Source organism: Garra rufa, chromosome 18 (genome assembly GCF_049309525.1).
Source record: "Garra rufa chromosome 18, GarRuf1.0, whole genome shotgun sequence".
NCBI classification, from domain to species: Eukaryota; Metazoa; Chordata; class Actinopteri; order Cypriniformes; family Cyprinidae; genus Garra; species Garra rufa.
In genome coordinates this window covers 5,222,301-5,249,611 of record NC_133378.1, presented here as the reverse complement: position 1 = coordinate 5,249,611, position 27,311 = coordinate 5,222,301, and the positions used below count along the sequence as shown (strand labels likewise).

At 35.2% G+C, this 27,311-nt stretch overlaps 1 protein-coding gene across 1 annotated transcript in view; it reads right to left on the bottom strand.

The window, feature by feature from the left end:
• plxnb1a (plexin b1a) overlaps positions 1-27,311 on the bottom strand; it is a 106,248-nt gene that overhangs the window by 14,882 nt on the left and 64,055 nt on the right. Inside the window, exons 5-17 of the mRNA XM_073823632.1 lie at positions 25,168-25,296; positions 22,350-22,450; positions 22,090-22,222; positions 19,438-19,594; positions 17,891-17,999; positions 14,072-14,180; positions 10,932-11,609; positions 7,646-7,780; positions 6,196-6,318; positions 4,939-5,032; positions 4,699-4,865; positions 1,019-1,170; positions 721-826 (exon numbers count right to left, since the gene is read on the bottom strand). Of these exons, the coding sequence (XP_073679733.1) occupies positions 721-826; positions 1,019-1,170; positions 4,699-4,865; positions 4,939-5,032; positions 6,196-6,318; positions 7,646-7,780; positions 10,932-11,609; positions 14,072-14,180; positions 17,891-17,999; positions 19,438-19,594; positions 22,090-22,222; positions 22,350-22,450; positions 25,168-25,296 (2,193 nt within the window). The remainder of the gene's footprint in view (positions 1-720; positions 827-1,018; positions 1,171-4,698; positions 4,866-4,938; positions 5,033-6,195; positions 6,319-7,645; positions 7,781-10,931; positions 11,610-14,071; positions 14,181-17,890; positions 18,000-19,437; positions 19,595-22,089; positions 22,223-22,349; positions 22,451-25,167; positions 25,297-27,311) is intronic.

Below are 27,311 nucleotides of genomic sequence, written 5' to 3'. Positions count from 1 at the left end.
TATCTAAAAGTATACACTTATGAAAACTCATATTTTTTAGGCGTTTCCAGTTTTGTTTTCAAGTAAAAATATCTTAAAATCTATAAACTTATAAAAATACATAATAGGTAGGTTCTTTCTAGTTTTATTTTCCAGCAAAAATGAGATATTATTATATCATATTATTGTTTACAGCATACATCTCATTATATTTCCTCATGTTATTAAATATTTTTCTAAAAAAAAAACCTTTTTAAAACTATATATGTTTACTTTATTAAACTGTAATACATAATAAATATTATACAATATATACAAACAATACATTTAAATAAATACATTTACATAAATAATAAAAAATACATTTAAATAAAAACTTAAAATGTATTTGCAATGATTACACTTCTGGAATTTTTTTTTTGTTCTGAAGCATTAATCCCACTATATATCCTTTTTAAAAATGCCTTTAAGATGAAAATAAACATTAAAATATATACTCGGAAAATTATGTTTAATACCTCACAATTATGTAAAATATCATACTAATTATAATAATAAAGTTTTAAGTGTGACAAGCCACAAACACTATTTAGGAAAATTCATTCTGCAGTGTGAAAAGTTGTTTTAAAATGTTCAAATACCTTCCCCGCCTTCAATAAATACAGAATGAATTCCCTGCATGTTATTCATTCTTGCGAAAACATTTTTATCCCTTTTGTGGCCTGATGGATTAATGGTTACCTGGTAACGGAAGCGCTGGGCAGACTGCCCGATTCCTCCACCTTTAACCCGCACCGAGACATGGCCGCTCTGTTCCCCTGCACTCTCTGTGGTCTCACAAACAATCCTAACAGGCACACAAAGAGACCTCCCATTAATCGGTGCACTGGGTCAATACTCTTCATCACACTCTGTATTAATGGCTTCAGGCATTTCTACTCCAACGTCATTAATGAGTGCCAGTAATATCCAACATGCCCTCACTCGCGTTCAGGTTCACTCATACTCATACAGTATGACAGAGCGTTGTCTGATTTACCTGGAGGACACCTCGTATCTGTCGGGGATGACCGTACAGGGGACTCCAGCTACAGTCACAGAGTACTGGATGTCTTCAGCTCTCTGACCTAGATTAGAGCCAGACACTGTGAGCACTGTCCCGCCCTCCACTGGACCAGAAAGAGGCTCAATCTGCAATAAAACAGAAAATCAGCAATGAAGTTAATGAATGATGACAATTCCATAGATTTGCATTGAATCAGAGAGCCTGAAACACTACACTACTGTTCAAAAGTTTGGGTTCAGTAAGATTCATAAGGGGGTTATGCTTACCAAGGCTACATTTATTTGATTAAACATGCAGGAAAACAGTGATATTATTACAATTTAAATCAACTGTTTTCTACAGTTGCAATCAAAATTATTCAACCCCCTTGACCTGAAAGACATATGCTACGGGGAACAAAATTTTATGAAAACAATTCAACAAATGCATCAGTATATATACTATTAGAGAAAGTTCATTAATATACATTTGAGTGATTTTGAGAATGTAACATTGATGAATCATGATAAAATTCAAAATCTAGTGCAGAATCTTTTATTCTTTAAAACCACCAATAAATGCTGCCTGGAAGTGCTTAGAAGCTTCTGTCAGCTCTCTACTGCAATCTTGGCCCATTCCTCACCTGAAAAAGCTTTCACTGATAATCTTTGGTTTTCACTTTGCCACTGCTTTCTTCAAATTCAACCAAATATTTTCAGTGAGGATTAAAATCTGGAGACTGAACAGGCCACTCAAGAACATTCTATGACTGATCCTTGAACCAAGCTTAAGTAGATTTGGATGAATACGTTGTAGGGCTGTGCAATTAATCGCAATCGCAAAAAAATCGCGATTTAAGCACATGCGATTTCTAAACCGCACAAGGCTGCGATTTTATCTATCCCCCAACGGCACCCCCGCCCCCCTTGAACGTCAAGTTCATTTTATTTTCGATATAGCGCCACATCACAAATAGAAGTCATTTAAGGTTATCTTTCCTATAGAACAGGTCTATACATAGTTCTTTTATTAAACATACTAAATAGCCTTATGTTATTTACCTTATTTACACGAAGGCATGGCATTTCTGTCTCTTCATGGTCGCGTGATTACAATGTCTCCTCCAAGAAAACACGGACTGGATCGCGGACTAAAAAGACCGTTTTAATATGAATCCTTCATGTTCCGTTTGCTTCTGTATGTATGAATGGTGGAGACGCGTTTTATTTCTTTACTACATGCAGACTGAAGCACACGTGACGCTCCCGCTAATTTTTGCCTTTGCATCTCACATGAACAGATAAACTCAATCGCCAAATCGCTGCTGTGAGTTTCACTTTTACCGTTTCATTTGAGCAAACTAGCATCATATACACACAGAAACTTCACTGCAACCTGTCAAAATAAAAGTACGGTTTAACATGTAACAGAACAATATTAGTCCTGTATTACTTTTGTACAGTATAATGTAGGTGTTTATATATTCCTATTTAAATAATTTACATAAAATAATATATATGATAAAAAAAATTACAACAAGATTAACCACTTAATTATTATTTAAACGTTTTAAACTGAACATAATTTTTCTTCCACGCATTGATTTTAACAGTAAATTTCTGTTTGTTTGACAAATTAAAAGGGTTTATTTTTCATTTGATTAAAAATAAATAAATGTTTATGCTTTTTCATTATCAGAAAAATTAAAACATAAGAATTTCTAAAAAAAAAAGCAAAAGATTTTAGAACCCTCAAAATGTTAAAATAGAGAGTTTTGGACTTATTTTTCCACTGAAATGAATGTATTCGTTATTGCACAAAGTAGGCTAAAGTGCCGGGAAAAAAGTAAAATGGCTTATTTATTTTATGTTGTCTGTTTTAAAGACAATTTTACTACAGTTTTGTTTATTAAACTTAATACTATGTTATTTCATGGTGAAATGTTTTGTTATGCACTTATTGTGCACTGAATACATTTAGAATGTATGTATGTAGCTTGTTTGAAAAAAAAAAAAAAATCGCAAATAAAATCGCAATCGCAATATTCCTTCAAAAAATCGCAATATGATTATTTTGTCCATATTGCACAGCCCTAATACGTTGGGATGATTGTCCTGCAGGAAAGTCCATTTTCAGCTTTAATCTTTTCACCAAAGGCATCACAATTCTTGCCAAAACAGCCTGATACTTTAAAGAATCCAGGAAGTCCTTCATACAGTCATGATTTCCACTTCCTGCTGCAGTAAAACAACCCTATAACAGGACTGATCCACCTCCAAGTCTGATGATGGAGATGGTGTTCTTCTGCTTATAAGTTTTGCCTTTTCTGCACCAGACATATCACTGATCCATGGGTCCAAAAAAATAAACAGTTTGGTCACATCACTGCATAAAACATTCTTCCAGAACTCCACAGACCTATCCAAATTAATTTTAGCATGTTCAAGTCGGCCTTCTTGTTCTTCTTGGTCATAAGTGGTATTCGGTAAGATGCCTCAACACGAAGGCCATGCTTGTCTTGTGTTCATCTTATACTCTGCATTGAAATGTTGTTCCTCCTTTCGTTGGGTCATCTTGCAAGTCTTTGGCTGTACATTGCAGGTTTTTCCTCAGTTGTTCTGATGAAAATTTTATGATATTGTGCTTTTCTGTTTAACACCCTCAAAGGTTTTCTGGTAAAACACATTTTAAGCTAAGGAATAATGCTGCCAGCTGTGTCTCTAGGAACTTTTATTGTCTTGTAAATCTTCATACAGCCTTAGACTTTCTATAGTAATAAAATAATCTCTTCTCTATGGCTTTTGTGAGAGCTCTGTTGACTTTGTCATATTAGCTACTCAACTTCAGCACATGTATGAGCTAACTGTATGTATGGTGTAACAGCTCAAGCTAATTGTGACCCTGGACCACAAAACCAGTCTTAAGTCGCTGGGGTATATTTGTAGCAATAGCCAAAAATACATAGTATGGGTCAAAATTATTGATTTTTCTTTTATGCCAAAAATCATTAGGAAATTAAGCAAAGATCATGTTCCATGAAGATTTTTTGTAAAATTCCTACTATAAATATATCAAAATGTAATTTTTGATTAGTAATATGCATTGTTAAGAACTTAATTTGAAGAACTTTAAAGGTGATTTTCTCAGCATTTTGATTTTTTTGCACCCTCAGATTCCAGATTTTCAAATAGATGTATCTCGGCCAAATATGGTCCTATCCTAACAAACCATACATCAATAGAAAGCTTATTTATTGAGCTTTCACATGATGTATATATCTCAGTTTTGTAAAATTTGACCTTATGACTGGTTTTGTGGTCCAGGGTCACAATTCTGTTTTCTAATGGAGTTTCTAAAGGTTTTATGTGTTTTAAGACAATCTTGTTCTCCACCATACAAATAAGTGACTAAAAAACACCAATGTTGAATAGGGGTTGAATAATTATGACATAGATGTGTTATTAAAAAAATCATAGAATTTAAAAATATTACATTATATATAGACAGTATTACTTTTAATATGACAGTAATCTGTTATAGATGCATCTTCAGAAAAGCTTGTATTTGTAAAGTACTGCAGTCTCTGGGGGGGTTAAATGATTCAGTTGCAACTGTATGTTAATATATTATTTTAAAATGTAATAAGTGCACAAGTAAACAGGCGAGTCTCTCACCATGTGTATGTGAGGTGCGGGACAGGTCTGCTGGACGTTTTCGGTGCAGGCGCTCCTGTAGACGCAGCTGGAACGAGAGCCTTCACACCACACACACCCGTACTGCTGATCGGCCGTGTGACAGCGACTGCAGTCGGACCGGCCCACGGAGCAGTTATACAACCGCACTGCAAAGATAAAACACACGTGAAACAAAGAGTACAGCACATTCAAAATCTCAGCAGACAATGGGTAACATACCATGCAGGTCTTCTGGGTAATCCATCTGGAAAGAGTCCCTCCTCCGGACTGAGATCAGGCTCCTGTATTCCTCCACAGCAGCTGAGTAAGAGTACTTTAAAACCGAAATGCAATCACAATCATTTTAAATACCATAACAAAGTTTACAGGCACATTTAGAGTGTAACAGTTATTTATATGTAGGCCACAATTAGTTTTAATGGATGTAATATAATACCGCCACACATGGATTGTGCCAGCAACACAATTATGGTTAAATGATATCATAGTTAAAGGGGACATCGGATGCATATAAATGTGTCTTAGCAGTGTGTGAACACAACCACCCTCAATATTAAAAAAAACATTCACTCATTTTTTAAAATCCACAAAAAACCTAAACAATCTGTGTTTTTTTTTGTTTAGTGATAGTTGTTTGTGAGTCTCTTGTTTGTCCTGAACAGTTAAACTTCCCGCTGTTCTTCAGAAAAACCCGTCAGGGCCCACAAATTCTTTGGTTTTTCAGCATTTTTGTGTATTTGAACCCTTTCCAACAATGATTGTAGTATTTTGAGATCTTTTCACACTGAGGACAACTGAGGGACTCATATGCAACTATTACAGAAGGTTCAAACATTAACTGATGCTCCATAACTGATGTCTTTTAGGAAACATGTAAGTATCTTCTGTAGCTTCTAAAGGGCAGTACTAAATGAGAAAAAAAGATATTTAGGCAAAAATGTACACATCTTCATTCTGTTCAAAAGTTTTCATCCCCAGCTCTTAAAGCATATTTTTTCTTCTTCTGGAGCATCAGTGAGTGTTTGAACCTTCTGTAATAGGTGCATATGAGTCCCTCAGTTGTCCTCAGTGTAAAAAGATGGGTCTCAAAATCATACAGTCATTGTTGGAAAGGGTTCAAATATAGAAAAATACTGAAAAACCAAAGAATTTGTGGGCCCTGAGGTTTTTTCTGAAGAACAGTGGGCAGTTTAACTGTTTACGACAAACAAGGGACTCATGAACAACTTTCACTAAACAAAAAAACACAGCTGTGGATCATTCAGGTAACAACGCAGTCTTAAGAATCAAGTGTATGTAAACTTTTGAACAGGGTCATTTTTTTACAACTGCCAAGACACAGCTCAGTACTTTTATGGACATTTCCATTACCTCAAAAACACAACGCAACAAAGTGCTACAATTCAAAATACAGGTAAAATTCCTTTAAATTAATACAGTGTGCTGAATTTTTATATATTTTTTTAGCTAGCAGACCTGGTGTAGCTGGCAGGTAATGAAGAACAGAGATGGCTGAGTGTCGTCCACTTCCACAAAAGCATCCACTACTACCGATCGTCCCTCAATCGCCAACACACACTGGTAATCAAGATCTTTGTCCTTAAAAACACACACAAATATATTATTTTTATGGCCCGCATATTTTCAACATTTCCTCAATAAAACACAACACTATAGACTCAATAAACACTATTCTTTCAAACTTTCTATTCATCAAAGATTCCTGGTTTCCACAAAAATATTAAGCAGCAAAACTGTTTTTAACATTGACAATAATGAGAAATATTTCTTGAGAAGCAAATCAGGATATTAGAATGATTTGCGAAGGATCATGTGACACTGAAAACTAGTGCAATAATGCTGAAAATTCATCTTTGCATGACAGGAATAAATTACATTAAAAAAAAAAATTACGCATAAAACAGTTATGCTAAATTGTAATAATATTTCAGAATATTACTGCGTTTACGGTACTTTTGATAAAATATAAGCAGCCTTAGTGAGCATATGTGACTTCTTTTAAAGGGAACCTCAGGTATTAAGACTTGTATGGCTTAATATAACATAAATGATGTCTCTTACTGAAATATGTAGTAGAAAACCCATTAAAGATTTACATTATTTAAAAAAATCCACATCATTTTATACATATTTTGGATTTTTGGCATTATTTCGTTATGTCGCTGATTGCACTCGGTGAGCTACTGGCGCTACCTGTTGCTATTTTTACCGCAACACAACTCAGAAAATAAAATACTGATACGATGACCACAGCTATTGAAAGAGCTTACAGGTGCGATGGATATAAACGTAGGCTTAAACCAAATGCCGTACTATCATTTTTTCCCCACAAGGAGTCTAAAGACCCTTGGATATCGAGTGAAATCTGCACAGAGAAACTCCTTCGGTGTCTGCGGCGTCATGACAAGCGTCGGCATGTTTACATTCTGCCAGGATGGCATCTAGCATTTCTTGTCTCTGCCGTTTGTAAGCTCTTTCAGTAGCTGTGGTCTATAAAAGCCTCAAAGACTTCAGGGCTGAAGTGGAGAGAACAAAGACGCAGGTCTTTAGGAATTTTTTTTCATCAACAGGCTTCTTCCAATTCTTTTTTCCTTTTCCTTTTCGCTAGGAAAGCAGTGATTATATTGTTTATATTTTTTATAACCCTCAAGCACAACTGGGTTCTACTAATTTATAGTCGTGCCCTTATAATTTTTCCCTGAGACTGCTGTGCAGTTTCTACATTGTTGCACATCAATCAATTAATGTGGGATGAACGGTTTCAGATGTACTCTCCACTAAATGTCCTGTGAAGAAACCGCAATCTTTTGTGTCTAAGTGAGCATTACCAGAAATTATGCTTATTATGTACAGTCTGATTGTGTCAGACTATCAAGCCCCAACAAGTCTCAAGATGTTGCGTTACCTGATAGAGCTGTAAGTTGCGTCCCAGCAGAGTGATCTTCCTCTCCACATTGACAGGTAGGAGGGAGCTGCCCTGGATGCCCTCCACACATGGACAGGCGTGAGAACCTCTGCTCATGAGTAAACTCTCCTCATCCTGATCACGCACAGACGGACAACACACTTCATTACACACACCACAGCTTTGAAAGCAGCAGACGTGGAATATATCTCTCAACATTACAGCATTATATTACAGCAACACTTATAATAAGCAGAATGACAGCACAACAAAAGTGAGCATGTTAGACAAAGATTTAATGAAAAACAAAAGGGACAAAAAAGGACAGCCACCAGAAGTAAATTAAACGATTAAAGAAATGTTCTGGGTTCAATACAGTGAGACAGCGTCCCTCCAACATTTTTAGCAGCGCTGGTTCGTTTTCCATTCATTTTCCCTTAGGGATTTAATAAAAGTCTATTAAAGAGTTACGAACCAAATAAACCAGCTATAAAGTGAATCACAACATTATAAACTTTGATTTGAAGCAAAAAGGTATTTGAAAACAGAACAAAAAGTACAAGACTGCGTACTTAAAGAGCTTTAATAAGGGAAAGAACTACAATCCCATTAAGCACTGTGAATGACACTATGAAATATGATGGATGAATGGATATATTTATAGGCCTGTAAATTCATACATACACAGAAATAGAATATTTTACAATTATTACAAATATTTAACTAATTTGAGAGCTATGTGCTTCATAGGAGTGGGAGGGCACTAAAGTGCTCTTTTGGTCTGATTTGCTTGCTTAGATTCCCTGACTAGTAAAGATTTTTTTTTAAGAGAAAGAAGGGTAATGTAGTTTTGTTTTTTACGGTGAATTTTGCTGCTAAACATAGACCATCAGTTAACAACCATGTAGCTCAAACTAGGTCCGTTTTCAAAGGTTTCTGTTACAAATTGCCCTACAGATTAAAAAATAAAAAATAAATAGAATTTTTAACGTTGGAACTTGGAACGTGTAAAACAGATAGTTCACCCAAGCCCATTTCTGCCACTGAATAAAAAATAAAAAAAGTAACTGACTTTTTATCTCACAACTCAATTGTGAATTATAGTCAGAATAGCGAGAAATAAAGTCAAAATTGTGAGATATAAACTTACAATTTTGAGTTAGAAAGTCAGAACAGCATGATAAATCTGGCAATTGCGAGAAATAAAGCTAGAATTGCGAGATATAAACAATTTTGAGTTATAAAGTCAGAATAGCGAGAAATAAAGTCAGAATTGCGAGATATAAACTAATAGTTTTGAGTTACAAAGTCAGAACAACGTGACAAACTTACAATTGTGAAAAATAAAGTCAGAATTATCTTACAAACTCACAACTTTGAGTTATAAAGTCAGAATATTGTGAGATATAAACTTACAATTTTCAGTTATTAAGTCAGAATTGCAGAGATATAAAGTCAGAATTGCATGATAAAAAAACTAGCAACTGCGATGAATAAAGTTGGAATTGCGAGATATAAAATCACAATTTTCAGTTAAAAAGTCCAAATATTGTGAGATACAAACTCACAACTTTAAGTTATAAAGTCGGAATTGCAGAGATAGAAACTAATAATTTTGAGTTAAGTCAGAATTGCAGAGATATAAACTAATAATTTTGAGTTAAGTGAGAGTAGCATAATATACACTTGCAATTACGAAAAAATAAAGTTAGAATTGCGAGATATAAAAGTCTGAATTGCAGAAATATAAACTAATAATTTTGAGTTAAGTCAGAATAGCATGATATAAACTTGCAATTGCAAAAAATAAAGTTAGAATTGTGAGATATAAACTCACAACTTGGAGTTATAAAGTCTGAACTGCAGAGATATAAACTAATAATTTTGAGTTAAATCAGAATAACATAATCAGAAAAATACCTCAATAAATATAATAAAAAAAAAAAAAAAATCAGAATAACATGATATAAACTTGCAATTGCAAAAATAAAGTTAGAATTGCAAGATATAAACTCACAACTTGGAGTTATAAAGTCAGAATAGTGAGAAAGCCCAAATTGTGAGATATAAACTTACAATTTTGAGTTATAAAGTCTGAATTGCAGAGATATAAACTAATAATTTTGAGTTAAGTCAGAATAGCATGATATAAACTTGCAATTGCAAAAATTAAAGTTAGAATTGTGAGATATAAACTCGCAACTTGGAGTTATAAAGTCAGAATACTGCAAGATATAAACTTACAATTTTGAGTTATAAAGTCTGAACTGCAGAGATATAAACTAATAATTTTGAGTTAAGTCAGAAAAGCATGATATAAACTTGCAATTGCGAAAAAATAAAGTTAGAATTGTGAGATATAAACTCACAATTTGGAGTTATAAAGTCAGAATATTGTGAGATATAAACTTACAATTTTGAGTTATAAAGTCTGAACTGCAGAGATATAAACTAATAATTCTGATTTAAATCAGAATAACATGATATAAACTTGCAATTGCAAAAATAAAGTTAGAATTGCAAGATATAAACTCACAACTTGGAGTTATAAAGTCAGAATAGTGAGAAAGTCCAAATTGTGATATATAAACTTACAATTTTGAGTTATAAAGTCTGAATTGCAGAGATATAAACTAATAATTTTGAGTTAAGTCAGAATAGCATAATATACACTTGCAATTACGAAAAAATAAAGTTAGAATTGCGAGATATAAACTCACAAGTTTGAGTTATAAAGTCTGAATTGCAGAGATATAAACTAATAATTTTGAGTTAAGTCAGAAAAGCATGATATAAACTTGCAATTGCGAAAAATAAAGTTAGAATTGTGAGATATAAACTCACAACTTGGAGTTATAAAGTCAGAATAGTGAAAAAGTCCAAACTGTCAGATATAAACTTACAATTTTGAGTTATAACAAAGTAACAAAAGTCAGAATTGTAAGATAAAAAGTTGCAATTACCATTTTTTCGATTCAATGACAGAAATGGGCTCTTTGGATTGAACTATCCATTTAACTGCAAGAGCATTACCGTAACCCATATTTTAGCTTGTTTTTACAAACGGATGATGAATGAGTCTAAATGATGAAACCCAGAACATTGCTTTGATGTCACAACGTTAAATGACATTAATATATAATTATGGCTGAATTAGTAATAGAGCAGAACTGCTTTCATCTATTTAATTATACATCCCATCAGTCACGCATGTAATTTACGCTTTAGGTACGTTCAACCTCCAGCGCTACATGCGAGCAGAGTTGGCCCTAGGAACCACACTCACCGGGAGGAAAAGGTCAGCCGAGTCGGACTGGTAGTCCGTGTCTGGAGCGAGGGGGAAATCGGATGAATCAGGCCCTGCCTCGCCGTCGCCAGAGGGGGCGCTGGCTGACGACACAGAGACGCCCGTGTCTATAAGAGCATCTACATCCATCTCTGCCGGCGAGAGGGTGACCACTTCAGAAGAAGATGAGGGCAGCGCTTCAATCAACGGCTCCATTGTCACCACTTCCCCAGCTCTCAACGCGGGCAGCGTCACTTCAGCGGCCTCTTCATGTGATGAACGTCCCACGAGTTCTTCGTATGATTGCGAGGTCGGTGTCGACAGCAAACCTACCTGGATGCTCTCCTCCATCCAAGAGGCAGTTTGCGAGAGGGTCGTGGCCTCTGTGGTGGAATCGGTCAGCTCTGGAGTGGCACTGGATGGGTTTGCAGAGGAAGTTGTAGCGTAGTTGGGGGTGGTAGGTGGAGGGTGGAGTGGGGTTGTGGTTTCCAGAGGTGCGGTGGGGGCGGCTGTAGGCTCTGGAGTAGTGGGAGGGGTCATTGACGGGGTAGTCATGACAACAGCTTCTGTCGTTGTGGCAACCTCAGTCAAGAGGGTTGTTGTCGTGGGTGTGGAGGTGGTGTACGTGTACGCATCAAAGTCTTTTATTGTTTGAGGAGCAGACGTGGGGAGTGAAAACTTTGGACGAACACAGGACACAACAAAAAGAATGAGGGGGAAAAATGAAATAAATGGCAACTGAAATAACATCAACTCAAATCAATAAACAATGACGCTGAATTAAACATTAAAAATCATAAAACACACAAGCAAGCGTTATGTATACTACCATTTAAAAATCTGGGGTTGGTAAGATTTTTAAAAATGCTTTCGAAAGACATTTCAATCACTAAGGCTGTATTTAGTTTTCTATTTGAATATAGTTTAAAATATAACTTATTACTGTGATGCAAAGCTGAATTTTCAGCATCATTACTCCAGTCTCTAGTAGCGTTGGGCGATATGCTCAATTTTCATATCGTCCTATCATCAGCCTGTGAGATCGCCGATACACGATACTATCGTGCTAATTTATTTAATAATCTCTATGTATTAAATTCCTTATTCGTTTTGTAAGGGTAGTCTTGTTATTGGGCATGTGACTAAGTTGTGCGTGTACAGAGCGCTGACTGTAGCTTTGCCGGAGATGTTCAAGTTTACTTTCGGTTTCATTCTCTGCTATCTTCAGTGAGCGGTAATTGTGCGTGCTTGAATGTAAATGAATGTATCTTTCAATACCCGTCATATTGCAATAATGTTACCGCTGTATGTCTGATTGTTGTCATCAGTTCATGTTGTAGTTCAGTTCATATAGAATGAGGAGAAACGGTGTCTGTGTAATTTGCGTGCGTATGTTTAGCGCCATTTTATCGTATCGTAATTCTAATGAACGCATATAGATGTTACTGAGGTGAATGTTTATGTTTCCTATATACAGACGGATTCTGATATATCGTATTTAATTCAGCCTAAACCACATTTTACTACCTTTATCCTAATGACTGTGCAATGCTGGATAATATAATCCTTACATCATCTTAAAAAGCAGCTACAAATAACAAGCAAAGAACATTTACATTATCAAAGAACTTCATCACTAACTATTGTAGCCTAGTCTAGTGCGGGGTGCACTTTAAAAAACACTCCCGTTATAATCAGTTTATCTGTCTACACTGTAAGATGAATAAATCTCTTACCCATGTGGCGCGTTAAGGCGACGTGGCCACTCTATGCATGTGTTTATACCACGGCAAGTTTCTGAAGCATCCTAGAACCGACTCTCTGCACTGCATCACTAAAGTTAGGCGCCTTTTTGACGGATAATAATAATAATTGTCTTGCTATCGCCAAAGGCATCAGCAACTGGCGATATCTCTAACTATCGTCGATACACGATACTATCCGATAGCGGCACAACCCTAGTCTCTAGAGTCACAAGATCTCTCAGAAATCATATATTATGCTGAAAAACAACTGCTTAATATTTTTGATTCTGAGCTGAATTTATTTAATAGAAATATACTGTAACAATTTAAAAGTGTACTTACTGTCACTTTAATACAGTCGTGGCCAAAAGTTTTGAGAATGACACAAATATTAGTTTTCACAAAGTTTGCTGCTCAACTGCTTTTAGATCTTTGTTTCAGTTGTTTCTGTGATGTACTGAAATATAATTACAAGCACTTCATGCGTTTCAAAGGCTTTTATCGACAATTACATGACATTTATGCAAAGAGTCAGTATTTGCAGTGTTGGCCCTTCTTTTTCAAAAAAAATAAATAAATCTTACTGACTCCAGACTTTCGAATGGTAGTTTATTTGAACCCAAAACAGTTATTTAAAGCAAAAGGAGCCAAAAACACATAAAGTGGGGTCTAAAAGTCTGAGACCACACTGAAAACCTGTGATTTAAAACTTTAATTCATAGAAATAAATGTGAACCTGGAACACAAAACCAGTCGTAAGTAGCTCGGCTATATTTGTAGCAATAGCCAAAAATACATCGTATGGGTCAAAATTGTCGATTTTTCTTTTATGCCAAAAATAATTAGGATATAAAGTAAAGATCATGTTCCATGAAGATATTTTGTAAATTTCCTACCATAAATATATCAAAACTTAATTTTTAAATAGTAACATGCATTGCTACGAACTTAATTTAGACAACTTTAAAGGTGATTTTCTAAATATTTAGATTTTTTTGAACCCTCAGATTCCATATTTTCAAATAGTATCTCAGCCAAATATTGTCCTATCCTAACAACCATACATCAATGGAAAGCTTATTTATTTATAAATATTCATAAAAAAAATTACCCTTATGACTGGTTTTGTGGTCCAGGGTCACAAATGTTTCGGAAAAAATTTCACATTTTCTTATTCTACTATTTCTAGTTCACTAATCAAATAAGTACATACTTTTTTCACTTAAACTTTCCTCAAATGATGCCAATATATATTTAAATATACATTAGCTTTAAAAAAAATAGTTTTGAACTATAAACACGTGCTTTCACTGTTGATCTCAGACTTTTGGGCTCCACTATAATTGCACATCATATCAAACTCTGATATGACCTCACATTTGAACAAAAACTTACATGCTGGTTGTAGATGATCGCACCTCGGTCGCACGTGGACCGGTGTGTGCACACATGCTGGTGGATGCACCAGTTACATTTCCAGCGGCTGTTCACACAGCCCTTACACCTACAAACAGAGCAACACAAAACATAATGCACCAAAAGTTTAGAAATGCATAAATTAAACCCATCTACACCCCTCTGAGTATTTAGATGAAGACAGCAAAATAGCTGAGCTCTAGAATTACACATGACTCCCCTAAATGCATCAAACAACACAGAGCTGAGTTCACAGCTTTCCCAAATCAAAACAGCATCCCCATCAGCGGCTGTCTGCAGGGGTGTATGGGTAAGGGAGGATGGTCAGGGCTGTGGAATGGTGGAATGTGGGAAACAGCTGTTAAATCATCAGGGATGTGTTAGTGAGGTCCGGAGAGAGAGACAGCTGCCCTGCCCCTCTCACGCCTCTGGGACATTCTCAGCACATGACAGCCGCTCACCAATGGATGTTTTAATATTGCTCTTGGATGATGATGATGGCAAGACACTAAATAGTTAAAACAGAAGTTCACTTCCAGAACAAAAATTTTAAGTTATTGTACTCACCCCCTTGTCATCCAAGATGTTAATGTTATTTTTTCTTCAGTCGATCAGATATTGTGTTTTTTGAGGAAAACATTTCAGGATTTCTCTCCATAAACTGGACTTCAGTGGTGCCCGTGAGTTTGAACTTCCAAAATGCAGTTTAAATGCAGCTTTAAAGAGCTCTAAATGATCCTAGCTGAGGAAGAAGAGTCTTATCTAGCGATATGATCTGTCATTTTCTAAAAAAAAATACAATTTATATACTTTTTAACCTCTTTAATGAATCTTGTCTAGGTCTACATGCGACAACTCTGTGTATTCTGGGTCTATACAGTTAGGTTATGTCAAAAAACTTCAAAATCGTAGTACATTGCTGTTTTACCTTTTTTTTAAAAGGGTGTTTGATCTTCTTTGCACATTCAGTTTGTAAACTCTGGGTTGATACTTCTGCAGCGACGTAGGACAATTTTGAAGTTGGAGAAAAGAATGAGATGGGAGTTTTTCGACACACCCCAACTGTCTTGACACTCAGTTTCAGGGTTTCTGCAGGATTTTCAAATCTTATTTAATGCCTTTTAATGCCCTTTTTAATGCCATTTCTAACATTTTTAATGCCATACGCAACCAATAACTAACACCCCTGTGTATGAATGCGTGTTATTATAATGCATTTTTTTCCATGCGGTCTTACAATGAGGCAACAATCAACATATATTACTCTGCTGAACATAATTAGAAATGGATCAGGAGACAGCTTAAAATGTCAGCATTTATTTAAAGATTTCAAAATTTCAAATATCAAGTCTGAACAGAAAAAAAGTTCTGAAACTTCAAACTCTTAGAGGCTAAAACGGTCCGCTCTTAAGTCTGTGTCACACAATTTTGGACCGGCCAGAAGCAATTACCAAACTAGTTCCGTGTTTATCATACTACGCGACAGTGAATCAAAGTTATTCATTATACAGGCTATATTCAAGATAAATTGGTAATATTTGTTTCTTCAACACCATTTAAAGTTTTAATGCCCGTATAAAACAATTTAATGCTTTTTAATGCCATTTAAGGCCTTAATTTTCGCAAAATCAATTTAATGACTTTTAATGCTTTTTAATGCCCCGCGGAAACCCTGAGTTTACACAGAGTTCACGCAGAGCTAGACAAGATGAGCATTTGAGGTTAAAAAGTATATAAATTAGTGGTGGGCCGTTATCGGCGTTAACGTGCTGCGTTAACGTGAGACTTTTATCGGGCGATAAAAAAAATATCGCCGTTAATCTATTCTCAAAATTGGGTTGGGAGCTGGGTCTAAACTACGCAAGCTATGATGACTTTCACCTTGATAGTTTAACGCGGATATATACCAAAGACTATAGAATATGGTCGCGCATTTACGTCTCCTCCGCCAAAACACAGACGGGATCACGTCGTCCTCCATTCATAAAAACCGAATCTATTATAGCGCGAAATGCCACATAAATTCGTCGTTTTTTGGATTCATAAATCAAATATGGTCTGTCACTTAATTCAAATCGCGATATGGACTAGTGTCTGTGAAAACTGAAATGCAAAAAGACCGTTTTAATATGAATCCGGTATGTTCCGTTTGCCTAGCTGTATGTATGAAATTCATACTATGAATGGTGGAGACGCGCTTTTACTACACGCATACTGAAGCACACGTGACGCTCCCGCTAATTTTTGGCATTTGCATCTCACATGAACAGATAAACTCAATCTCCAAAACTGCTGTGAGTGTCACTTATACGTTTCATTTGAGAAAACTCGCATCATGTCATACTGTATACACAGAAACTTCACGGCAACCTGTCAAAATAAAAGTACAGCGTAATATGTTTAGTCATTATTTGGGTAGCACACATATTCTGAATGCCTTCAGCAGAATTCAAATTAGCCATTTTAATCTAGATTAATCTAGATTAATTCCAAGATTTAATCTAGATTAATCTAGATTAAAAAAAATAATCTATGCCCACCCCTAATATAAATTGTCAATTTGTTTTGAAATGATCAATCGTTTCACTAGATAAGAACCTTCTTCCTCGACTGGGATCATTTAGAGCCTTTTGAAGCTGCATTTAAACTGCTAAATATTACTCTCATGTAAGAAATATTTCACATTTTTATATTCTACTATTTCTAGTACATTAATCAAATAAGTACATACTTGTTTTCACTTAAACTTTCCTCAAATTTTCTCAAATTATTAAACTTTTCCTCAAAATAGGGTCACCAAAAAGATCACCGGGCACTATAGAAGTCAACTATATGGAGAGAAATTCTAAAATGTTTTCCTCAAAAAACATAATTTCTTATCAACTGAAGAAAGAAAGACATTAACATCTTGGAGGGAGTGAGTAAATTATCTGTGCATTTTTGTTCTGGAAGTGAACTTCTCCGTTAAGACTTTCCGTTAACACATAACAATAAGGTTTCATTTGTTAACATTAGTTAACTATATTAGTTAAAGGGGACATCGGATGCCCATTTTCCACAAGTTGGTATGATTCTTAAGGGTCTTAATGAAATGTCTGCAACATAATTTGGTTAAAATTCCTCAATGGTCATGTAAAACAACACAATTTTACCTTGTCAAAAGTTTTTTTCACAGCAACCTGTTTCGGTGCATGGCTCTTTAAATGATAATGAGCTCTGCTCACTCCGCCCCTCTTTTCCGTTTTTTTGGTGTATTTGGTGTTACCATCAAAACAAAACGAATCTACTGCATCCTCAGTGGCACTGATGTCAGTAGAAAATGAAGACTATTATGTTCACTTTTACATCCAAATACAAAACGCCTGAATTTCTTACGAAACATTGTTGTCATTACAGCTGCTTGAGTGCGGAGAAAAAGACTGACAGCGTACCACTGGCTGAGGGCAAAAATATGCTAATATGAGAAAGTCCGTCAGCGGTCATGGGCGGAGCGTGAGCAGTATGACGTCATATTGCTCAGAAAATCAAAACGGCTTTAAATTAAGACTGTTTAGGATTTTTGGGGATTAAAAAAATAGGAGTGAATTGTTTTTTTTTTTTCATTGCAGGGTGGTTGTGTCCCACTGCTAAGACACATTTTGCATCCAATGTCACCTTTAACATGAACTAACATTAATTAGCATTTATCAATAGTAATTTTTCAATTTCTACAGGTTTAAAACATGATGGGGTATGAATGATGACAGAATTAAATTTTTTTGTGTGAACTATCACTTCAAGGAATTATTTATCACTTACGGCCTGGTGCCGGAGAGCTGCTGTACCACAGAGCAGTCGTAGAAGGTGAAGTCTGCAAGCGCTACGGTGACCGTCCGGAAGCGCAGGGAAAGCGTGACGGACACAGAATCTGTTATAGAGGACAAACATGAGAGGAGTCTGGGTCAAATGGTTAAACGGATATTCTGCCACTGAAACATCATGTAAAACTTTAAAAATAATGAGATGAATTTAAATGCACCGTCCACAGCTTATTTCACTATTTATGTAATATCATTAACCTTGCAGTGGAATGCTTCCATGGAAGAGTAATGGTGCGGAAAACCAACAGAGGAAGTGAAACCGGAACATGAGCATTACAGAATTCCATAGAGATCACAGGGTGACGTACTACTGTTAAAATGTTTGGGGTCGGTAAGATTGTTCTGACGTGTCTTGTATGCTCGCTACGGCTGCATTTATTTAATCAAAAATACAGTAAAAATTGTAATATTGTGAAATATGATTACAATTTAAAAGGACTGTTTTCTGTTTGAATATATTGTAAAATGTAATTCATATCTGTGATGCAAAGCTGAATTTTCAGCATCATTCCTCCAGGCTTTAGTGTCACATGATCCTTCAGAAATCATTCTAATATGCTGATCTGCTGCTTAAGAAACATTTATTGTTATCATCAAAGTTAAAAATCGTTGTGCTGCTTATTATACAGAAACCACGATACATGTTTTTTAGGAATATTCGACGAATTGAAACTTCAAAAGAACAGCATTTATTTGAAATAGACAATTTTTTTGTAGAATCATAAATGTCTTTACAGTCACTTTTGATCAGCTTAATGCACCCTTGCTAAATTAAATAATTATTATTATTATAATATATTTTTGAAATATTATTCGTCCCAAATTTTTTGAATGATAATCACTCTTAACCTTGAGACAATGTTACATTGACCATCATGGAAAAACAAAGATTTCCTCACTCAAAAATAGGTCCGCACACATCACAAATAGGCTCTTATATCATTTTCTTAAAGGGATAGTTCACCCAAAAATGAAAATTCTGTCAATAATTACTCAAAGGTAAGAACCTTCGTTCTTCTTCAGAACACAAATTAAGATATTTCTGATCAAATCCGAGAGCTTTCTGATCCAGCATAGACAGCAACGCAACTGACACATTCAAGGACCAGAAAGGTAGTAAAGACATTAATAAAATAGTCCATGTGTCAATCAGAAATTGTTGATTTTTTTTTTCTTTTTTTTTTCTTTAGCTTTATAAAATTACGGCTGAACCGGCAGTCACATGGACTATTTTATTGATGTCCTTACTACCTTTCTGGTGTGGTAATCACATTGCTGTCTATGCAGGGTCAGAAAGCTCTCGAATTTCATCAAAAATATCTTAATTTGTGTTCTGAAGATGAAGGTCTTATGGGTTTTACGAATGTGAGGGTGAGTAATCAATGACAGAATTTTCATTTCTGGGTGAACTATCTCTTTAAGGCCAGTTTTTAAGTTGCTTCACAGAAAACGTTTCAAACATTATTAGTGTGTGGGTTGTCTTACCCTCTCCCTGTGGTACCGGCGGAAGTCTGTAGGCCTCTGGAGTGGCACAGGTGACTGTGGTGCCCTGGACCAAAGCAGCAGTTTCAGTGTCTTCAAAGAAACACGAATACATGTCACCCTCTGACAGACTGGGCAAACCCGGGACATCCACAGCAATCTAAACACACACACAAAAGACACATATTAGCCAAGGTAATAATCTCACAATCATTGCCCAGTAATACAAAACATATTTTTGGTTTCAATAAGCTTTATAGCTTTATTAATTCATTAATGAAGCATCCCCAAAGGAGGAGTTAAAATTACAATGATTGGGGAAAAAGCTTTTAAGCATCAAAAATGAGACAAGATAATGTGTTAATTAATCCATTAGGGAGTGCAGTGGAACAGCCTGCTAGCTAAGAGACTAATTACTGTAGCTCACTAACCATATGCTAACTGAAAACACAAAGAAACAAATATTTCATATGACCAATTTGCAGCTTTGCATATATGTCATATACACTACGGTTTAAGAGTTTGGGGTTGGTAATATTTAATTAAAGGGATAGTTCAGCCAAAAATGAAAATTCTGCCCTCATGTTGTTCCAAACCGGTATGCATTTCTTTCTTCTTCTGAAGACAAAACAAGATATTATGAAGAATGCTGATAAGCAAACATTTTCCATTCCCAGGGACTTCCATTTGTATTGACAAAAAACACACTGGAAGTCAATGGGAACCAAAACTGTTTAATTACCAACAATCTTCAAAATAACTTATTTTGTGTTCAGAAGAAAGAAATCCAAACAGGTTTGAAACAATACAAGGGTAAGTTATTTAACAAAAATGCTGTAATTTGATCAAAAGTAACAGTACAGACATAATTTTTCAAAAGATTGCTATTTCAAAGAAATGCTGCTCTTTTGAATTTTCTATTCATTAAAGAGTCCTGATAAAAAGCATGAGTCTCCAACTAAAATATTAAGCATCACAACTGTTGCCAACATTGATAATAATAATAAATGTTTCTTGAGCAAATCAACATATTAGAATGATTTCTGAAGGATCATGACACTGAAGACTGGAGTAATGATGCTGAATTTTAACATACATTACAATAGAAAGCAGTTTTTACTGTATTTTTAACCTTGGTGAGCATAAGAAACTTATTTAAACAACATAAAAAAATCTTACCAACCCCAAACATTTGAAGGCGAGTATATGAAAGATATTAATGTTGATAACTAAACATTTTAGTTCTAATATGCCGATTTGCTGCTCAAGAAATTGACTTCCATTGTGTTTTTATCCATACAAATGGAAGTCAATTTCTTGAGCAGCAAATCGGCATATTAGAACTAGAGGTCGCACCGTCCTCTCCGTCACCCCAGATACTGCGAGTTCATAACTGTGGTCACTTCCAGATGTCAGTAAACGTTTTTTTTTAGCATGGATTTGGCTTAAAAGCACGAGTGATTAAGCCTATATAAGTGTGCAGCGATGTGAAGATCAGCTGTTAAAATGAACCATCCATTCATCATATTATCATGCAAAACTAAGAATTAGAATAATTGTAATAGGAAGATCGTGTGCGGTTAGCTGAATCAGAGAAAAATATAGGTGCGGGTGGGTGGCAGGCGGATTACACTATTGCCTAAATTTGGTTTATTTCGTCGTCAAAAGTAAGGTTTTGCTCTCTTTTGTCGTCAAAAGTTTTCTGAAACAAGTCACAACTGAGCCGCTGTGCATCTCCATTCAAACACAGCGGTGTTTTGTTTATGAATGAACGTGCGTTTTTAAACGAATCTAGTGAAATGATTCAATTTTCCGTTCATAAAGAGAGTCATTTGCTTTATTCAGGAATGAATCAGCTGCTCGAACGAATCACATGAATGATATGATTCAGTAATTAAATCCGTGTCTTGCCGCCATCTGCTGGCAGGTCCTCTCAGTTATATAAATCATTTAAAATTTCTGTATTCAAAATTTTATATTTAAAACATTAATCTTAACATTAATCTCAGCTCTTAAACTTTTTATGTAAATGATTGACATTTTTTATATTATCTTATTTTATATTATATATTTAATACTTGTCAGTTTGATTTGTTTGGTTAACTTTGGTTAAATCTTTTATAATAATACTGTGCAGTGCACAAAATCAAGATCCGAAAGATGGTTCATTGTGTTCATTGTTCATGATGTTAAGTTTAGAAATGATGTGCATCCACGTATTATTAGTGTGACATTTTAGCATGCAAAAAAAAGGGGAGAACTTCAAGATATCGGCCCTAAAAATCGGTCGATCTCTAATTAGAACGATTTCTGAAGGATCATGTGACACTAAAGACTGGAGTAATGATGCTGAAAATACAGCTTTGCATCACAGAAATAAATTACATTACAATAGAAAGCAGTTATTTTGAATTGCAAAATTATTACACAACATCACTGTGTTTTTAACCTTGGTGAGCATAAGAAACTTCTTTAAACAGCTTAAAAAAATCTTACCTACCCCAAACTTTTGAAGGATAGTATATGAAAGACATAAACTGAAATACTGCAGGGTTTACGTCACACTTTTAGGCTTTATGGTTGAAGGAGGAATGAATTTTGATGGTGCTCTGAATTTCCCACCTTATCACAATTTCCGACTGAATGATTTTATACCTGTTTCTGTTCTCCAAGGCTGGCGTTATATTGGCTCAGTGACTCCACTCCCAAGCACTGCTGCTGCTCATCAAAACTCCACAGCCAGTGACCTTCAACCGAGCCCAGCATACAGTCTGAACGCATCCCACACCTGGAGGAGTGGGTGGAAAAAAAGACAAGACAGGAGGATGAGTAAAATAACTGACAGACAGAGAGAAATACTGCTAAAATAAACTGAAAACTGCAGTCCGAAGCAGGAATTATGCGATGAAACTCACCGGCCGTCAAGAACACACCAACCGCAGTACGGGTCCCTCACTGCCAGACAGGAAGCACAATCGGCGTGCTTGACACACTCTGCCACAGGCCTCTTCTCCACCTGACCACACGGCACAGAAGGAGAAATCACTTATTCACATATCACACACGGACACAGCTATGACCCAGAGTTTCCACTCCAGGCACATGGGTGAATGTGATAGTGAACCACATCAAATCTGCACTTTTCCACATTTTTGTGCTGATTGTTAGTGGAATTTTGCAGCATGTATTTTTAAACTAGGGTGACTTTACATCCTCTTTTTATAAGCAGCCTAAAATGTCCAGGTTTGGGCAGTGTTACAGTCCTTATACACAATATGTAAGCATTACATTGCTTTGCAAGTCTTTTCAGTCCTTACCTTCAAGGAAAAAAATTAAACATCAGAAAAACCAAGTCAAAACCCAGACATTTTAATTTAGGCAATTTAGAAATCCCAACCAAGACATGTCCAGAAAAAAGAGGAAATTAGGGCTGTGATCAATCAATGAACCATGATTCATGAATTGATTTTGAATGCATCACGATTCTTTCTGTAATCGATTCTGAGCTTAGTTTTTAACAGCAGATGGCACAGTTTTTAACCACACACTCAAATGCTTACGAAGAAGAACGCTTGTGTGTTCGGCTGAGTCTCAGAATGCTTTTATGACGCAGGATTAATGTAAAGCACACTGTAAACACCTTTGCTTCAACCTTTTCGAACTTTATGAAAGATAATTTTAGAATAGGTGTGTGTAAGGAATTAGAATTGTAAGGTACCGCTGTTTTTAAAGCATTCAGTGCCATTAGCTGTTAAAAATGAAGCTCGGAATCGAATCAAGAGAAAATCGCAATGCAAAATCTCAAAACCGATGAAGAATCATTTCTCGATGCATCGATTCTTTTTCTCAGCCCTGAAGGACATATGTGACACTGGACCACAAAACCAGTCATAAGGTTAAATTTTACAAAACTGAGATGTATACATTACATGAAAGCTCAATAAATAAGCTTTCTATTGATATATGGTTTGTAAGGATAGGACAATATTTGGCCGAGATACATCTATTTGAAAATCTGGAATCTGAGGGTGCAATAAAATCAAAATACTGAGAAAATCACCTTTAAAGTTGTCCGAATTAAGTTCTTAACAATGCATATTACTAATCAAAAATTACATTTTGATATATTTATAGTAGGAATTTTACAAAAAAATCACATGGAACATGATCTTTACTTAATTTCCTAATGATTTTTGGCATAAAAGAAAAATCTATAATTTTGACCCATACAATGTATTTTTGGCTATTGCTACAAATATACCCCAGCGACTTAAGACTGGTTTTGTGGTCCAGGGTCACATATGTTCACTTAGTGACTTGGCACACTCTCGCCCCAAAAGGGAGCAGCCCGAAAAGTGGAGCGCAACTGGAAAGAATACAAAACAAGAGGTATTTCATATTGCATGGAGGGAAAGTACTTTCTTTCTACAGAAAAACCTTAAAAACTTTTAATCTCATTACTTTTCGTTTCCTTTTTAGAAGAAAACAAACACAACCCCAGGTATTTATTCAATACAGTGGCTAAATTAACAGAAAATAAAGCATCAACAGGTGCTTTTATTAAAAGTTGCTTTTTGCTGCTTTTTTTTAAACATCACTTTTTTCTGCTTTTTTTAAAACATCACTTTCAAAAATCATATAGTCTGCATAAAATGATTTTTAAGATACTTAATTATCCTATAATTATTACAAAAATAGTTTCACAGTAAGTACATTAATACATGTGCTACTGCAGAACAATTGCAAAAAAACAAAAACATGATTTGGAATGATAAAAAAATCCAGTTACAGCAGATAAAATATACAACAAATTTGTTGTTGTAAAAAACATTTTTTTTTTTTTTTTATTGGCCAACTATCAAACTATCAGTCAAAAATTTGGAATAATTACTACTGATTTTTTAATAAAGTTTTTTAAAGAAGTCTGTCATCCTCACTAGGGCTGCATTTATTTAACAAAAAATAAAACACGTGATCCTGGACCACAAAACGAGTCAAAAGGGTCACTTTTTTAAAATTGAGATTTGAAAGTTAAAATATAAATATAAAATATGAATATGAAAGCTAAAATAAATAAGCTTTCCACTGATGTATGGATTGTTAGGGTAGGACAATATTTGGCTGAAGTACTATTTGAAAATCTGGAATTTGAGGGTGCAAAATCTAAATACTGAGAAAATCACAGAAAAAAAGTTTAAAGTTGTACAAATGAAGTTCTCAGCAATGCATATTACTAATCAAAAATTAAGTTTACCTATTTACAGTAGGAATTTACAAAATATCTTCATAGTATATGATCTTAACTTAATATGATTTTTGGCATGATTTTTATTTTTATTGACCCATACAATTTATTTTTGGCTGTTGCTACAAATATACCTGTGCTACTTAAGACTGGTTTTGTGGTCCATGGTCACATATTGTGAAATAGTATTGCAATTTTAAATAATTAAATAAATAAATAAATAATGTTTGTGTGATGTCAAAGCTGAATTCTCAGCATCATCACTCTACAGTGCTCAGTGTCACACGATTCTTCAGAAAACCCTTTAATATGCTCTGATATAATGGTTCTTATTATTATTAATGTTTTAACCATTTAAATTGTAATAATAGTTTATAATATGAAATTCACAATATCTAATAAATGCAGCCTTGGTGAGCATAAGAGACTTCCATAAACAAAAAAAAATCTTTATTTATTTTTTTTTTAACTGAGATTTTTGAACTCACAGAATGACTGGTCATGATGTAGATGTGTCTATGGGTGGAATCCAAAAGCAAGTCACTGTTGATGGCCAAACCAGGCTGGATGAGTAGGGTGGAGTACTGCTTCACCTCTCCTGAGTTACCCAGGAAAACCTAGCATGAGATAAAAAAGCACCATGAAAAACTCACCACAAAAAAATGAGTTTCAATAAGTAACCTGACAGCGGCTCCTAAGAACTTCCTCAAGGTTTAATTGAATATTTAGGCTCATGAAACTACATTAATTGCAACAGGACACCTTCGAGACACAAGGAGAGCTGGCTGTGGACAGATCTAACTAAAAGTGCTAAAAGTGTCTGCTGAAATGGTTTAGCGCTAGAGCACTTCTAAGTCTCATTAAAGGAAAACGACGTACAAGGATCTGAGAGAGGTGCCTAATGCCTCTTGAATTCTATCATGACTGGGGGTCGATTTCAGCAAACCAGATTAGAATAGCGAGAATCCCATCAGAAGAGCAGGTATCCTGCTTAAGAGTCTCAGACACCTTATACCGCGAGCTGCTCACGCACTCCACCCATTCAGGTTTGTGTTTTAACAGGATTAGGATTGACAAACTGTCAGCCACGGTCTACTGCAGGAGGAATCACACATTGCAACATTACCGTATCATGCAAGACTGAATAGTGGTGTAGATGTAGGGTTAGAGGAGGTGTACCGGAATGCCTGTTAGTGAGGGAAAATACAAATATATATGCGATTCTTCAACTGAAATGATCTTTCATCTATGTTTAAAGGGCTAGTTCACCCCAAAATTAAACTTTTCTATTTTTATACATATACATACAGTTGAGGTCAAAAGTTTACATCCCCCTTTCAGTATCTGCAAAATGTTAATTATTTGACCAAAATAAGAGGGATCATACAAAATGCATGTTATTGTTTATTTAGTACTGACCTGAATAAGATGTTTTGCATAAAAGATGTTTACATATAGTCCACAAGAGAAAATAATATTTGAATTTATAAAATTTACACTGTTCAAAACTTTACATTTACAGTTGATTCTTAATATTGTGTTGTTACCTGAAAGATCCACAGCTGTGTTTTTTTTTTGTTTAGTGATTATTGTTTATAAGTCCCTTGTTTGTCCTGAACAGTTAAACTGCCTGCTGTTCTTTAGAAAAGTCCATTAGGTCCCTCAAATTCTTTGGTTTTCCAGCATTTTTGTGTATTTGGACCCTTTCCAACAATGACTGTATGATTTTGAGATCCATCTTTTCACACTGAGGACAACTGAGGGAATCATATGCAACTATTACAGAAGGTTCAAACATTCACTGATGCTCCAGAAGGAAAAACGATGCATTGAGAGTTGGGGGTGAAAACTTTTGAACAGAATGGAGATGTGTAAATTTTTCTTATTTTGCATAAATATCATATTCTTTCATTTAGTACTGCCCTTGAAAGTCTCTAGAAAATAGTTACGTGTTTCCCAGAAGACAAAATAAGTTAAATTTACCCTGATCGTCAAGTTCAAAAGTTTTCACCCCTGGCTCTTTATGCATCGTGTTTCCTTCTGAAGCATCATCGAGTGTTTGAACCTTCTGTAATAGTTGCATATGATTCCCTCAGTTGTCCTGTGAAAAGAAGGATCTCAAAATCAGTCTCAATACAGTTATTGTCAGAAAGGGTTCAAATACGTAAAAATGCTGAAAAACCAAAGAATTAGTGGGACGTGAAGGATTTTTCTGAAGACCATCGGGCAGTTTAACTGTTCAGGACAAACAAGGGACTCATGAACAACTATCACTAAACAAACAAAACAAAAACACAGCTGTGGATCATATGTGTGAGGTAACAACACAGTATTAAGAATCAAGGGTATGTAAACTTTTGGACAGGGTCATTTATAAATTCAATTATTTTCTCTTGTGGACTATATGTAAACATTTTTATGTGAAATATCGTATTTAGGTCAGTACTCTATAAACATGGATTTTGCATGATCCCTCTTATTTTGGTAAAATAATTAACATTTTGCAGATTTACGAGATGTAAACTTTTGACCTCAACTGTAAATCTGGGGTGTTTCCACCGAGGATGCAAGGGAGGCAGTGTCTCCTCAAAATATCGGATGAGAATAAATGTAAAATGCTTAAAAATACTAA